The sequence below is a fragment of the Falco rusticolus genome, chromosome 4 (genome assembly GCF_015220075.1).
Source record: "Falco rusticolus isolate bFalRus1 chromosome 4, bFalRus1.pri, whole genome shotgun sequence".
NCBI lineage: Eukaryota > Metazoa > Chordata > Aves > Falconiformes > Falconidae > Falco > Falco rusticolus.
Window position 1 is genome coordinate 14,072,295 of NC_051190.1, and position 17,756 is coordinate 14,090,050.

Consider the following 17,756-nt stretch of genomic DNA (forward strand, 5'->3'; position numbering starts at 1 on the left):
TTCTTTGCAGCAACGGTAGCTGAGAGCATCCTGGGCTGCATTACAAAGAGCATTGCCAGCAGGTCCGGGGAGGTGGTCCTTCCTCTCTACTCAGCCCTGGTAAGACCACAGCCGGAGTGCTGCATCCAGCGCTCAGCTCTGAGATATGAGACATGGACACACCGGTCCAAGTCCAGTGTAGGATAATGAAGGTTATCAAGAGATTAGAGAACCTAACTTAGGAAGAGCAGCTGCGATTCTTTAGCCTTGAGAAGGTTCAAGGGAGAATCTCGCCAATGTGTATAACTACCTCATCAGAGGGAATGAAGATGACTGAGCCAGACTTCCCCCAGCAGTATCTAAGAATAGATAAGAGGCAATGTGCACAAATTGAAATACCTTAAATACAAGAGATTTTGCTTAAACATATGATTTTTTTTTCCTGTGTGATTGAACACTGAACAGGTTGCCCAGACAGACTGTACAGTATCCATCCTTGCAGAGATCTAAACCCAACAGGACAGAGCCCTGGGTAAGCTGCTCTAGCTGAGTCTGCTTTGAGCAGGTGGGTTGGACTAGACCATCTCTGTAGGTCCTTCCCAACCTCAGCTATGATCTGATTCTGTGAATGGTTGCAGTTTGTCCTTACATTTCTCCTGCCAGCACATGGTTGCAAGAAAAATGGAAGAGAGAAAACCCTTAGTATTTTCATGAAGCTACTAATAATGGGATAAAACTGTGGGAATAACTCCACTGACTAATGAAAGCACGTTAGATATGAAGCCAAATAATTGTAATTTGATTAAAACAAATTTATTTTACAGGACTATTTATTCCAATAGTCCTAAAGAGGAATAAGTATCAGAAGCCATCAGGTGAGTTTATCTTCCCTGCCAAAGTGGGATAAATTTTTTACAGCTACTTACCAGCTGGACAGTTTTTATTCTTTGGTACTGTTGGCAAATTTCACTTATACATTCTTCCAATTTGCCACTCAGAATGAAGCACTACTATAATGGGAATTGATCTCTACCCCGTATATTTTTATTAGCATCTGGACAAGATCTCTTTCCTTTCATTGTAAGACCGTTCTGCATCCAAACTATTTATACCAAAGATCACACTTGTAACAAGCACTGAGTAATATTACATTTTGGGTTTAAAAAAGTTTTTTCTTGGAACTTGAAATACAGTAATATTTTATTTCTACCCAACAGTAAGCCAGAAAATTAAAGATAAGACTCAACTGATAGATTTGCAAAGAATGCAGACAGATAACCTCTTTATGACAGAAAGGAAGATCTAAGAGTTTTGGATGGTGTTTGTAATCACTCCTAATTCCATTTCTTCGCAAATAACAGGAGCAGAAATAAATGACAAAATCCTGCGAAGTGACAATAGAACAGAAAAAACATCTGGCTATCTACTGAACTAACTCTGCAGATGCAGCCATCTAAAAGACCCGATTCATAATTGCATATACGAAAACAAAAACATTCTCTGTCCATGTTTCAAGTGAAATGGCGATTATGTATAAGGAAAGATGAACAAATACTGAAATAACATGGCTCAAGTGAATTATCTGCCACAAGATGTGACAAATAACTTACTGAAAAAAGCTGAGTATTTATAGTTCATACTATAGGACATAACTTTTAATTAATCATCTCATATTTTAAAGTGAAAACCATACTACTACATGTTTTTTTGAGGGCAGGCAACAGTTTTTTACCCTCACTTTCCTGTGATGATGACTTCATTGAAACAAGTAAGGTTACAAAGTAGTCCATCTCTGACAAAATAATTGACTACAGCACATATTTTAAGATTAGTCTCTACCAGAAAAATGATTCCTTATTAATATTTCTAAAATGTTGTGTGCTCCCCTCAGAGTATAACAAGCGCTGATGCCTTCTGGAGCTGGTGAAGCCTAGTGGCAAGTCAAGCTAATCCGACTATGAACAGTGGGATACTTACTGAGCAAATTGTTAAGTTCTTTGCCAGCTGAGCTTTAAAAAAAGGTTGAAACATCATGAAAAATAAGAGAGACATACTTAACATTTAAGGGAATGAGCAACCATGCTGTGATCCTCAGCACATTCATGCTAGGAAGACACTTTGTAAGGCAAAGTAATTCTAGGAAGTGGCAACAAAGTAGAGTCCCATGGCACGTTAAAATCCGGCATCAAATTCTGGGCTATGGAAGGAGGACACTCTGTGACTGAGAAGCAGCTATCACTGACAGTATGTTTGCTGTACAGGTTTTCATGTCACAAAGGTGAGGACATCTCATATGATATCTCAAACCTTCAACATTACCAAGTATGCCACGTGATTTATAGCTGTTCACCATCCAAAGATTTAAACAAGTAGTTTGAAGCACCATGAGTCCAGTGATCACTGAGACAGCATGACTTAAGAGCTGCACCAAGGGATCAGGAAGTACCATATCTGGTTCTGCCACTAACCTTGTTGGATCACTTCACATATTAGTTTGAACACATTTTGTTGTTACTATCCCGTCTTGTCTGGATGCCCAAATACAAAACTGGGAAACTTCTTTCACCAAAAGCACTACCTCCCTAAATTGGCCTCTATTCAGCAATAGGATAAACCATCAAATATTAAATCTGTACTGCCAGCACACGCTAGCCTACATTATCAGTGAAAGCCTACTTGATCAACCACCAGATTTTAAGATTTACTGTAACTTCTATTTTTATCACTTCATTTATTTAAAAGTATCATATGAGTTCGTTAACTCTTTATAATAATATTTATAAATATATTTATAAAATATTTTCGAAGTAAACTGATAAATTACTCCCATAACTTATATGACAGAACTGGGGAGAAAAGGCTGAGCAACCTACAGGGACTCATACAAGACCACAAAATATTTCAGTGCATAACCAGAAGTAAAGCTTCTGTTCCTTGTTTGTGCCTCAGACCACTACTTTATTTTTCTGGAGGCTATGGTACAACGTGAAGGTCTATTTTCTCACATCAACAGCTCTACTTATTTGCCATAAAACTCATCATAATGTGATGTACTAATTTCAAGTGACAGGTACCTAACACTGAAAATAAACATACCAGAAATAAAAGTATGACAATGACTGGCATTATAGTAATTTATGAATGAACGTTCACGTGCTTGCCAAAATGCCAAGCAGAAGTGCTAGCACTTGCACATGTCCATATGTTGGGAATTAAACCAAGAATGCCAACACAAGCCAGTTGCTGTTTTCTTTTACACACCAATACTTTTTCAAAGACTGAGCTACTTTTGCTTTCTCAGAAAGGGAGCAAAATCAGTAATACTGAAGATTTAACAACTGGCTACTACATTTACAACAGACAGCTATATTCAGCAGTACTAATAGCTTTGCTATTTGCTGCAGAAAGTTTGCATAAATTACATGCTCTTTACCTTAGTCATGATTTTATTATGCTTCACCAAGTTTTTCATCCAACATCTATTTTACAGGTTTTTAGGCAGATCAATAAATTGTTTGTTAATGGGGCAATACTCATCTAGTCATGCCACCTAACAAAGTATCCAAAAATTCTACTTAAATTTCTTCCAAAGAAAAGGCAAACCAGCCAATTTAAACAGGTTGCACATTAGGTATTTATGACAGAATCCCACATGACTGTTTGATAGCAAGTTATCAGAAGGTTTAGCTCAGCTGATGCCAGCAATGATGAATGGCCTTGAAGAAATTATTTTTTGCTGATCAGATCAATCACTGAACAGAATGCTAAATAAAGGATTAGGCTCAAACTAAATTCATATTTCCATCTCTAAGCAGAATAGCAGAAGAAGAAATGTAACAAAACATCATGTGCAGCTACTCTAAAACTTGCCATGGTTTTTTACATAAAGTAAATTTGATGGCTTGGTATGCTATCAATTTGCACCTGAAGCTACTCAATGATTCAGTAGTAAGTAGTCAGATTATGTAAGAAACTTCTTCGAACATTCAACTCCAGGAAGCAACAGCACAATCAATATTCTGTCCACAAACAAGCAAGAGATTGTTTTCAAAATGTCTGAAATGAAAAGAACTGAATGGGAAACACATGAAACAAGGACTTGTCTCCATTATTTAATGGATTATCATGAGTCTGCTAGGATAAAATACACTGTCTATTCTGCAAGTCTTGAAGAAGTTTATTAGCACATCAACAAATTACAGTTGATTTCTAATACAGAACTTAGTACTAAGTTTATTTTTAAAGTTTTATTAACTTCTGCATACAGTTGCACTAAGCGGGGAATAAATGAGATTGCACTTTTTAGTCTTTAAGTAGCTCCAGTTACTTTGTATGCACTGATGAACTTACATAATTATCAGAATAAGCATGACGTGATTATAATAAGTAATTAAGTAACGAAACATTTACACTGAATTAAACTTTTCTTCTTTTGTAAAAAGTATACAGAAATGTTTTGAGTGAGATTACTTCACCCACATAGAAACTGAAATCACCGCACATGAGAGAAGGAGAGATAATTAGGATTTGTATCAGACTCTCTGATAATACAAATTTAGAATCACGAAAGCTGGCAAAAAAGAGAAAAATTAGGAAGTGAAAAATAAATGTCATAACTATTTAAATATAGCAAATTTATATAGTAAATGTTTACATAAATTATATATAGCAAATACAAAATACATGTATTTAAATTTACAGAAGTACATAAGAATATTATAGAAGTAAACATATTGTTATAAGGACATAGTAATGGTGGAAAGGGGAAGTAGTGAGAAAAGATCAAGAAAACAAAGTCTAGATACAAGCTGGAAAGGGCAAAGAAAGGGGGGAAAGCAGGTAGAAAATTAGCACTCTCGGTTATCAAAAAAGCAATGAAAAAATAAATTCAGTTGAAGTGGAGAAGAGGTTTTTGTTAAGAGGTATAGATGAGTGGCAAGTACCACAAAGAATCATAATCAGTATGATGCTACAGAAAATCTGAATTCCTGCTCATCTCACGTAAGCATCTGCCATCTGTCCACAGATGAGAAGCAAACCTACGTACTTTGTTTCTGTTTACTGGATGACACACCCTGTTTGTTTTGGCCCTTTTTGTTACACCGCTTTAGAAGTAATGCATCAATTAATACCATAGGAGCAGAATGCGTTACCAGAACTACACTCAGAAAATTCAAAGAACAGGAGAGTCAGTGTGATTTGACACACAAAGCAGCTCTTTGTGTTGCAGGAAAAAAATAATGGGTAGCTTTAAAGTTGGGTACGCTTATGTCAGAGATATCTTAAGAAAAAAATATTCAAAATGCAGTAAGAAATACGAACTACCTTGAAAGGAAAAAAACCTGAAAAGGTATAAAGGCTGTGGTAGGAAGAAAAATTACAGAGAAAGGGAAGCTGCTTGAAAACCTGCAGTTTTCTGGTCTATTAAACAATTACCAGCTTTCCTGCCAACAGTTTCTCACTTTAAATTAGTGAAATGTTACTATTTTCTGCACCAAGATCTTAATGCATTGATCAAAGCTGTCTTTAAAACAAGTACTTTGAGCCCGCTGTTCTCTAATTTCCATGCTCTATGGAGAAACAAAAATATTCTCTAGGGAAGATCTCTGCTAAGTTAATTTATCCTTTGAAGATTTTCTCAATATTCAGATTCTAAAATTATGTTAGAAATTAAGCATGCCACAGAGGAAAGTATATTACCAACATGACATAGCTTATAAAAGCCCGCTAACTCAAACCACAGACTAAAATACCTGCATGGATTGTTATAAATCCACTGAGGAATTTTAATACATATGACTCAATTCACACTAGCACATCCTTTGTTAAAATAACAAAATATTCCAAGATGACTACTTACGTGAAGGCACAGAAGATAACAGAATTTCCCAGCAACATAAAATAGCACACCATCCTAATTGCATGAAATAGATTCTTTGCATTATAATGAACACTGTTTTCTCTACTACAGTATAGCTGGAATGGTATTTTCTCAGCATCTCATTTTGTCCTCTTTGACTTAAACCTATCAGAGCTGCCTCCCCTTACCCCAGACACAAGGGACTTCAATCAAAAAACCTCTGACACCTATGGGTACAGATGAATGCAAAGTTACAGAAAAACAAACAAAAACAAAATTCTGCATTGACTTGACTCAGCTGAATTGTGTATCATTCAACCCATCTTTTCTTGCAGGGTTTCTAATGGCATAACAGTTCTTTTGTTAGCCCAAATCTTAGGTGTTCTACTGGCTACAAAGCTCAGCAAATTGCGCTGGTTATAAACAGTTGGTGCAACTTGAGAGGAAACGTTGTCCAAAGACTGACAATTGCCAGAGTTTAAAACTCTATTAAATCATTCCACACAGAACCACTGAAAAAAGTCTGTTTCAGCTATACCTCTCTTCCCTTACAGTATGGCCATAATTATACCAACTGAGAACTCCAGTTCTAGTTTTAACCGTTTTTTTCCTCCCCCAGTTATTAGAAGACACATTTCTTTTTGCCCTTAATCAAAGGGCTCTGCAATAGTTATTTATAAATATCTTACGAATTTTCAGGAAACCCCCATGAGCCAGTATCTTCATACGTTTGATAAATTCTGTCTCATTTCTTCAGATTTTTCCTCTATCTTCACTCATGATTTTGAGTCTGTTCTGTCTTTAAAGGAATGTCAGTATTTAAAACATCCAAGAAATAATGATTGTATTAGCTTAATTACTTCTTATTGACTTGATAAGTCACTGTGCTGTAATGCAAAATCTGCCACCACAATTAATGGCTGCAATCGGGCATTCATTTTACATTAAGTATTCAAGGAAGTTTTATGCATCTTACAGTAACTCAGTGGAGAAGTCTCGTCCCAACGGCACAAAAATCTGAAGTGTCAGAAATTGCTGGATCAATCCCACTAGAAAACAGGAAAAAAAATAAACACGTGTGCTCTGCGTGTGCCAATGTACATTTCACCATCAAGTACTTAAATTTTGTACCATACAGCTATGCTCCTGCAACGTTATTTTCCACGGTTTGCAGAACATACGAACACAAGAAAACCCTGAAGAAAACCAATTCAAACTGCAATAAAAGTCCCATCTGTGGCTTCGGTGGAATTTTCATAAAAATAAAAGGACCTTTTTTTAACTTACAATTCTTGCATTCCAAGAGCACGTAAACATCAAATATCCCATACAAATTACAAAGTAATAATTTCCTATCAAGATTATCTTAGTCATATGAAACTTGTGCTCGTGTTTGTGACAATGTACACCTTATTAAATAGCTTCAAAACCCCCCTGGGTAAAAATGCAATTCAGATCATGACAATAATGCTCAGTGGAGGCTTCTGATTTTTAGAACAATAGCAGAGGAGCTTAACTGAGGGAACAAATACAACAAATCTTTTAGGATTCAAGTAGCTCCCTATCAAGGGAAAACAGATAGCACAAAGCTGTCTGAATTGAACCGCACGTTGTTTTCTTAGTTATTCCATCAGGTAGGGTACAGGTTGCTCTTCTTTGACTTAACAAGTCTCAACAGCAACATTAACTCCTCTTCTAAAGAACACCAGTTCAGAACTTTCTTCTTTTGTGGGTTAAATGACACTTAAAAAAATTCAAATTATATTTGTATATATAACATCTTCTATTTTGGAAGATAATTCAAAGATTACAATACAAAATTGTATAACTGACGTAAGTGAAATACTTGAGGTACATACACCTCAAGAGAGGAAGAACCAGAGGGAAACAGAATGGTAACAGATGGAAATTTGACTGTAATAGTGCAGCAGTAGCTAAAGTAAATTTAAAACCAAAATATTCTTAGCAGTGATAATCTACAACAGTAATTCTCAATCCTCATTTTAGGCTATAATTGTTTATTGTAACATTGGCAGTAAACAATAATGGATTTCTCAGAAAGATACATTAGACTAATATTTATTATAATGAAGGTAACAGTAAGTTTCTTTTATAAAAATCAGATTATGCTTCAAGGCCCTATTGCATGACCAGACTGTGCAATCTCTTGTTTTGTGTTTGTTTGGAAAAACTGATTTGGAATTATATACCCTGCATGAAAACTATACCAGAAGATTCCTGTTTCATTTGACTAAAATCATCATCTCAATTTTTCTCCAAAAGCAAGCAGTTAATTCTAAACCAGCTCAATTCATTACTACAAGCCTTATAAGGTACAATACCCTACAGTGGAGTCGAAGGCATAAATTATGATCGCTGTAAATTCTGAGAAACAGACTGCTGTGGTATATTCTGGTGCAGGTAATAAGACAACCTAAGGAAACATGCCATTCTACCCAATTTTTACATTAATTACATTAATGTAGCTGAAATTTGAGTATAGCTTTCTTGTGCTGCTAGTGCTTGTTTGACACATAAAAGCAAAAATACTTTATAAAATGTAAAATGAGAAAGGGGACAGGAACTTATTTCATATTCTGTGATGCCAACAGAATTACTGGCTTTAGTAAGTGCCAAATAGGGTCAGAAGTTAATTTGCCACACATCAGCCTGTAGCAGGATCAGGTACAAAAGTGAACCTAGCAGCACTAGGACAATACGTACCAACAAGGATCTTCCCTTAAGCATTAAGTTTAATATGGCATTTCTACACCTTTTACTTATTTATAACTGACCTGCTAAAAAGTTTATGAAAAATCACTTCACTAATGCTGAATTACACCCAAAATAAGGGAGAATGATAGTATGAAACTGATCCAATAATCAGAACATCATAGACACTTAAGCCTGACACTTACAAGTTTGTCTAGTTTCCTTTGGTAGCTGCATTTTGTTGATTTGACTGCTTCCTTCAAGTATAAAAACAAAGCCTTTCACTTCTTTATCATATTCCTACAAAAAGCAAGAATAAACAAACATAAGCATCCTCATAGAATTTCCTTCCTCTCAACCAACCATGCTACTAACATGCAAAGCTACTTAAAAAAATTATGAATGACAGATGGCACTGTAAGTATGACAGTAGTTCAAATACAAATATAATAATATAATCCTTAGAAATGTCCTTTACTTGCATGTTTTATGAACAAATAATGCTGACAAACAGGAGTCATGATCCAGTGGGCCCAACTCAATCCATTAGTTATCAGAATAGAAAAATTACTTTCTAAATATTTAAACTATAAAATTACACTGTGACCAACCTAGTCTGCAAGCAGGCATAAAGAACTAATTTAACTAGTCATTTAGTTTGTCATAATGACAGAACTGCAAGTGACAGCTCCACTGTCAGGTCAAAGCCCTCATTACCTTCCAATTTTAAGCTTCATTCACACTTTTCTGTGTTACGCTCTAGGTTTTAGAAGTTTCTTTAAAAACTTACTTTCCATATAGCTGATGGTTTGCCCAAGAATTTCCATTTTGCTCCTGGGTTCTTGCCTTGAGCACTGAATATTTCAACAAATGGACCACCCTGTGACGAAATGGTTTAAGGATACGTCATCCAACCAAACGCTCAGCAATGAATCGTCAATGGTCAAGATGAATACATAACAACAATCCCTCCCTACATCACACTGTTACCACAGTCAGTATTACTAATCAGTTAGCAGAATATTAAAACCAGCTTCTAGACTGCTAGAATATAGCAATCCATAGTCAGTATCTGGCTTTACTAGAGGATCAGAACATAACTGAAGGAATATAATGGAATATTTTAAATTGTTTTATTTATAATGTAATTCTCTAAAAAGCAAGATTATTGCAAAAATTCTAAAAACATGCAGGAAATTAGTAAATTATATTTGGATATGGTTTATTTCTACAGCTCACCAAATGAAGTGTTTTAAAACATACTGCTAAAAAAATAAAAGCTGTCACAGATTAGCTGTTTTGTCTGATTTCCTATGGAAATGAAGATTACACAGTCTGTCTATATATGTGAATATGTTCGGCTTTGTCTACATATGCAAGCATGTCAAAGACATTTCCCAGTAATTCTTCTACTAGTTACCAAATTCCAGCCTGATTTGACCAAACAGTCTGAGAAACTAATAAAAAATTACTATCTTTTCTGGAGCGAATTAAGCAGCCTTACAGTAGAACTGATCCTACTAGTATCACCATAAAAAGGTAAGGGTTTCACTCATGCTGCAGCCTTCATGAGGCATCAGAGAATACTGGAAAAAGATTATAAATGCCCCTGCCAGGTGAAAACTCCTTACACAGAGCATGTGTCCTATTAGACATGCAAGAATCTAACCATAGGTTCTTGGGCAGGTAGGCTTTATCACCTCTGCTTAGGGAATGACTTCAATATTTTTCCCGTTTGATGTCACCAAAACCATGACATCTAATGTACTCAGTCTATAGTTTGATATGCATTTTTTCAGCAGCATGGTTGACCTAATCAATTATTACAACTCTGCTGCTCCCTTCTTATTCCTAGTTGCCTGCACTCCCCAATTTTCTTTATGTTCAGCTGCCCAAACAATTGTACAGAAGTCAGAATGAGCATGAGGGGAAAGCAAGTCTTGCCAGCAAAATAAATGCTGTTCAAATTATGCTTTCAGAGAACTCTGCCTACCCACATCTGGCAGCTTCCAGTCACATGGCTAACCCCAGCAACTGGATTTACTAAGTTCTAAGGAGATTCAAAATGGCATTCCATAAACCACACAAAATAGTTTTTAAATTTATAATGGATCAAGAAATTCAAAATATGGCATACTATAAATTTTAAAGTTATCTGACCTATTTAAGGATGACAGGATCAAGCTCTCAAAAAGTTAAAAAATATTAACTGACAAGTTGTATGTGCTTATAGAAAATTTAGCAAATAAGTGGCTTTTCCTCCCATATTTACAAACACATTTTGTTGATACTGCAGCCCTTAATCAGGCCATGATTTGAGTTTAAAACTAACTGAACAGGATACAGAAAACTACCGTGCTGATGATGACATGATAAAGCGCTGAACACCAACATGAGAAGCTGACACAAGTTACTCAGTGCTGTGGAGGATGATGCATCTCATGGGTGGCGAAGGGGGAGTGTTAAGCAAGAAACTGTCAAACTCCACAATCAGTTGGAGGAGAGCATGGGGCATCTTTTGGGGAGCACAACCCTGCAAAGCCAACAGCAGCTGGGCAACGGTATCAGAAATGCCATATAAAGCTGAGATAGCCTAGGTAACAGCATCAGAAATACCAATTTTGGGTACACATCTGGGACCAGTAAGTAATTAGGGGTGGGCTGCTCTCTCAGGACGGGACTGGCACAGAGAAAGTAAGGCAGTATGGTGGAAAGGAAGACCAGGAAACAGTAACAGGGAGAATAAGGTTTGCAAATGATGTGACTAGTGTTGTCACAAAAGGAAAAAAAACAATCTCCTTTTTCTGACAATACTGTAAGAGTTGGGCCTGCTTACATGACCAGGTGGGAGCAGATGGTGTGCCTTCCCTGGTCTGCAAGGGTAGAGACAGACAAAAAGTCACTGGTAACACCACAGTGGTGTCTGTTCTAGACCTGACAGCATCAGCAGCTACCCACTGTTTCATAACATTTCTATAAAATACTGAATATGAAACATCCCAAAACATTTCTGTATCTGGACTTTTTGCCCCCCAGAATAAGCCATTTTAATTGAGTTCTCTCAGATGTGAAATGAAAGAGGGTAAAAAACAATAGAACTATTTCTGTTTTACCTGATACTGATTTTTGAACATTTTCCAGCTTTCACAGGCAAAAAATAATTTCAGCTTCTCAATCAGTAAAGACACAAACTACACTGAAAAAAACCAACAAAAAATTGTAGGATTTAGCATGAAAAAAATCTTACAATGAAACTCCAACCATTTTTTAAAAGATAGAATAGTATTATGAAATACTTTTCACAAGTACAGAATGTATATCAACTACATCAGGGTGCTACCAGAAAGGAATTAAGATCAAAAAATATTAATATTGACACTGTCTTGGAAAACGTTCTCTTCATGCATCAAGTACCCAGGACTGCCTTTCCTTACATTACAAGTAAAACTAGTAATTTTATGTCAGCCCTTATTTCTAAGAATGACTGCTTTCTCATGCTTTAAAAACCCTTGGAAACCATTTTAAATACACTTAAAAAATATTCTTTGTTATCAAGCGCCCACTGGAAAACATTAGACTCCATTAAAGAGAAGCTTAACATTTAATACAGAAAGAAACATATGGGACAGCTGCAATAGAAACCACTCCATCTAGAGACATTTGGCAGAGACATCTGAGAGATATCTTCTTTCACATTCAGCATTCTTCTTTGAGAAGAATTAGTAAGAGTCAAACCAAGCCTTCAGTTGTTTGAGGGCTGGTAAAGTCAATGTGAATTAAGAGATGTCTGCAGTTGGAGAATCTGTAACAGTACAAAGTGAAAGGACTGATACTGTAAGCCTCCCACATCCCTCTTTGATCATGCTGAGTGTCTGCGGTTTCACCTGGAGTCAACAGAAAGTGAAGGGACCCTGAACATAAAAGGCAGGTGTCAATCACCAAAGACAGATAGAACCAGTCACAAGAGACAACACACACCTTCACTGTGAAAACTGAAAGTGCTTGTAAACACAGAAAAATCCTTTCACAAGACTGTCTCATTTGATATACTTTGTTTACATTCACTGCTTCAGTTCAGGCACAGATCACTTAAAGAATTAAATTATTTTTAATTACTGGGTTTTTTTTTTGAGCCTGAAACCATTTTCTTAACAGATAAAACCCAATTTGCTCACCAGAATATAAGTACAGCTTTTCATAAAGAACAGTTTAGCTCTCAGTCAGGTGACAAAAGTTCAAAATTCTTTTTATAAAAAGATATATAACTGCAAATGAACTAGAAATTCAGTGACAATATGCATGAGTTCATAAAGAATGTATGCATTTAAAGGATTAGAGCAGCATTTTATTTTAAAAGGCATGTAACAATTCATTTCAGATGAAGTCTGTTGATGTCTAACCAATCGTTTTGATCAGCAACAAATTTTAACTCTTGAAGTTGCCTGTAAATAAAATAAAAACGGCCAAAAAAAATCAGATATTACATATTTATCCCATGCTGTTGCCAGAAACATTAGTTCATTTTAAACTTTGATTATAAGGAAAACGACATTTAGAAACCATAGCATTTTTAACGAGCCTATCAAAACCTGTAATTAGTTTTTGATCATATTACTTTAATACTGCCACTGCATACCTAACACCAGTTGCATTATTCTGCATTTTAGACAAATTTCCCACTTGTTCACGTTCACTCTTTTTTTTAAGAATGACTACATTAATTGCTATATTGAACTATTCTGAATTACAAATTAGACATTTTAGAAATGCCTTTTAAAGAATGCACTCCTAAAGCAAGTGTGTAACTTCCTTCTGTGTATATTCACTTTACATATACAGCAATAATTTTGGAAATCCCTGTTCACTCACTTTGTCTGCAGCCCTATCTTTGCTATTATCTACAGCCTTTAAACAAGCCAGAACTACTCAAAATTGCATGATCCATGTCTCAGTGCGAAATAGTAGCACCATGGAACTAATCTCAGAGTGACCTACTGATCTGACCGCCTTTGCCAGAGCTAAATGTGAAGGACAGGCAGTGAGAGGCAGAAGTCATGCCCTGCTACAGTACATATTTACAATGAGTGTACTACCGTAACTCACAGGGTGATACACTTGTCCTTCTGGGACTAAGGATTTCAGTATCCCCCAGTTTTACTTTATTATTAATTTTCAGTGAAGGAGGTGCAAAGGAAGACACTGCTTTTGCCTTGGTGCAAAGCCCTTTCACTTTTACTTATAAATCAGTTCTTCATCTGCCAAGCATCAGGCACCTAACACAACCCTCACATACCTTGCAGTTCTGTTATGCCTTATTACATCTCAGGGAAAAATATTAAGACTAAATAAATGTCATGGATCCTGACGAGTCACTGCGTAAAAAGTATGAAGTTCTGACATTGAAAAAAAAATAATTAATGTCCTTCAGAAACTACTACTAGTACTCTGGTCAGAAGACTTCTGCTGACTATAATCATACTATATGTTTTGGGACAAACATTTAGTGTGTAGTATGTAGAAGCCAAGTCTCATCTTCATCACCATATCATCCTTCCAGTTGGAAAGGCTAACAGCTACTTAGCAAGCTGGACAGCTACAGTATTTGCACACATAAGACATTGAAAGTAATAATTTGTTTTCTTCACTGTTTTCTCATAAAGTATACCTGGCTTTCATAAGAGCCAGTCCACTAATGGCAAATCACACAGGGTTTTGAAGGAAGATGCAAACAGCTGCATACAGCGTGAGTAGAAGCCATCTTGATATATTAACTTGGGTTCAATACTATGCTAATACACTTTGCTTCTCAGCAGTGATTATTAGCTTTGGCTTGACATCACTAATCCATCTCCATGCTGTGTTGTATGGAAATAGTTACCAGTTGGCTCCAAACACAGAAAGAACCCATATGCTCTGGTAAACCACCACAAAGACACATCTATATCACACAAAAACCTTCTCTTACTATTTAAGTCAAATTTAAGTGGAGGAAGCATGTGTCTGAACTGAAAAGTTCTCATTCAGATGCTATGCTTAAGATAGAAGAGATGATCACATAATTACTTTCATAATGGATCACAGGAAGGGTAGATATGAAGATATAACATCTGGGAAATATGTGGTATTACACAAATACAAAAACTGGAATGATGAACACTTACTGAAGGACTGGAGCTTTTGTAACATCACTAGAAATCTTCAAATTATCAAACAAAGTTCACTCTTACAATATGGCTTACAATTTGTCAGTAATGCAGTTTTTTTATAGTAACATACACATGGGCAAGCTAGGTTATTTACTAATTCACAGAACATAATTTTATACAGACTCAGAGAACTGATGACCCTTATTAACTATCAAATTCATAACAAGATGGTTCTTCCTAACATCAATGAAAGGTAAGCTAGACCCAAAGTTTGTAAGCATTTGTGTCAGGACAACTCATTCATACTAGAGAGTTGATTACTGTAAACACATCAGCGAAATAGTTTGTTTTTCATAAAGACAAAAAATACTCCAAGTATACTATAATACATTTTTGCTCACGTTGCTTACATGTAACTTCTCAATTTCCATTAAGTTACTACAAATGAAGACTAGAAATTACCTTTGCTATTAAGATTGATAGCTACCAAAACCATTACATGAATGACATGTTTTTCATGTAATTCCTGAGATATATCATTATGTATCAGGTATTACTGTCTCTAGTTATAGTAACCTGTGCTTAAAAACAAGAGAATGGTCTGGAAAATTGATAGTTGCGTTGAATTTTAGATAGGTACTTTTCCCCTTTTCATCCATCTCCCTCCTAGCCTCTCCAGAAATCCTAAAAATCAACAGTGCTTAAAATCCAGAGGGTCTGTTTTAGAAGAATCAACAGCACTTTGAAATATAAGTCCTCATTTTTTTTGCATATTTTTCAAACAAATAGATATCTTACGACATTTTTATAGAATGCCATAAAGTAGCACTTCTCTCATTTTTCAGTCACAGATCAAACTTATTTTTTTATTGCCCTGAACTGTGTACTTTAGTACATCTGTCCAACTGGAAATACAGGTTTAAAGTGTCAGCCAATGACAAAGCATCAAGAATGTAGTTTATAAAATTAAGCAACAATGAAAGATATTTATCTTTGGAAGAACAGATTCCTATCAGGATTTACCTTGTGAGGTCTTGATTTGTGCACTGACTTTGAGTGTTAGTTTCACAGTGTTTCCTACACCAAAAATAAAACAGCAGCAGTCCAAAGGGCTCTCTAATCCTTCCATTCACACAAACCACCGAGTACTCTCCAAAAATATTTCCATACTATGACATCTTATGTTTATTTTTTCTTCAAACTAGAATGTTGCACATTCAAGTATGTCAATAACATTTTGCATTTATGTAGCCCCATGTTGGAAACAATTGGCCCCTTGTAAGTTACAAGGGAAAGAGTATTTCACAAACAGACCTTCACGCATCTTTTAAATTACTCAGTATTAAGCCTTGTTCTAACTCCAAGGGAGACAGGGATGGACAGACTCTGAGTCCTGAAAACCTTTGTATTCATGGTTAGCCCCCAGACTTAGAAATGCATTTATGCAAGTATACAAAGACATTTTTCTGATCAACACCCCAGTGTTGAAAAAGCTGTGTTTATTTAAGATTTTCTATTCCAGAGTTGAAAGTGTGAAGCAAAGTAAGTGAATTTGCACCTACAGCTAATCTGTATTGAAAAATTACACAAATACGCTGGTTTTGGCAGGGAACATAGGATTAGACCCAAGACTGTGAATCCATATAACTCACCATCACAGGCCCAAAGCCAGTGCTGATTTATGGCAGGCTGGGGCATACCAGAGAAAGCAGTTAATCACTGATGAAGGGTTTTAGTATCTTCCAGACAAATGAATTCCACATATTGAATATTTAAAGCTGGGTTTGTAACACTGCTATATATTTTCTCAAAATACAAGTTAACATAATAAATGGGTAGAGAGACCATTAATAAACTACACTACCAAGGCTACCGGTGTTCCTATGTGAAAAGCAGCAGAGCCTGCCTTTACACACAAGACAATTTAAAAAAAAAAAAGTTTTTCACTTTTATAAAAGTTCGACAGTGAAACGCTTTGACAGAAGCCCCACGATGCAAGCACCGGCATGCCGCAGGCTCGCTCCCCCGCACCACCACAGCAGCAACGCCGCGTCCCCTTGCGCCGCACCGGCCACCCCGCCCCTCCGAGGCCGGCCGGGCCGCCGGGGCTCGCCCGCTCCGCCACGGCCCCTCCGCTCGCCACAGATGAGGGCGGCTCAGCCCGGGGAGCTTGGGCCCCCGCCGCGTCTCACCTGGGCGAGGGTGGCTGGGGACCAGGCCGCACCTACGCAGAGGGCGGGCCCAGGCTCCCCTAGAGGCGAGAGAGAGATGGAGGCGGGAACCGGTTAAAATGGCGGCGGGCGGGGCGTGGCTGGATCGATCCATCGCGGGGGGGGGGGGAGGGGGGGGAGGGGGCGTGTAGCTGCGCCCTCCTCCGTCACTTTGGGTTTCATGGTCCGCGACTGTTCAGGGGGTGAGGGGAGCGGTGGCCTGCTGGCGGTGGCTGGTTGCCCGCGGGCCTCCCCGGCCCGCACTATGTGACTGAAACCTGGCTAAGGCGGTTATGCTGGCCCCCTCACAGGTTGTGCTGGCCCTCTCAGGCTGGTCCCCACACAGGCTGTGCTGGCCCCCTCAGGCTGGCCCTTGGGGCACACACACAGTTCGTGGCCCTGTGAAATGGCGCTGCGTCACCCAGGGCCTGTGGAGGTGTCTCAAGTGCAAATGTTGCTGAGAACTCAACTCCTGAACCACGTTTGTCATTTCCTCCTTAAGGCATCCATTGTGTAAAGCGTTACGGTTTTCTTTTTTCAGAAGGATGTAGGAAGCTATGAGCCAGAGCAGCCATGTCAAAATACTCATTTTTTAAGGAATTAGAGTGGACTTGTACGTCTGGCTTTTTTCTGTGAGGGAAGGAAATGAGAAGGACAGCTCCATTAGTTTAATATCACTGTCAAGAACAACCAAACCCCTCCTGATGGCTTCAAAAACCTCTGGGAATAAGGTCATACAGAACCAGTTTGATCCTGGTTTTTATAACAAGATACCAGCCGAAAAAGATCTTTCCTTGAGGTGACTGTTTTTTTGAACACACAATTTCTTTGTGAAACTTCGTAGCCTTT

The 17,756-nt window shown here is 37.3% G+C and overlaps 1 protein-coding gene across 2 annotated transcripts in view; it reads right to left on the reverse strand.

The window, feature by feature from the left end:
- CFAP20DC (CFAP20 domain containing) overlaps positions 1–16,974 on the reverse strand; it is an 84,229-nt gene extending 67,255 nt beyond the window's left edge. For both annotated transcript variants that reach the window (XM_037387139.1, XM_037387138.1), the window contains exons 1-5: positions 16,890–16,974; positions 11,665–11,747; positions 9,342–9,431; positions 8,758–8,851; positions 6,816–6,888 (exon numbers count right to left, since the gene is read on the reverse strand). In XM_037387139.1, the coding sequence (XP_037243036.1) occupies positions 6,816–6,888; positions 8,758–8,851; positions 9,342–9,431; positions 11,665–11,685 (278 nt within the window). In that variant the 5' untranslated portion in view covers positions 11,686–11,747; positions 16,890–16,974. The remainder of the gene's footprint in view (positions 1–6,815; positions 6,889–8,757; positions 8,852–9,341; positions 9,432–11,664; positions 11,748–16,889) is intronic.
- Between the last annotated feature and the right edge of the window lie 782 nt (positions 16,975–17,756).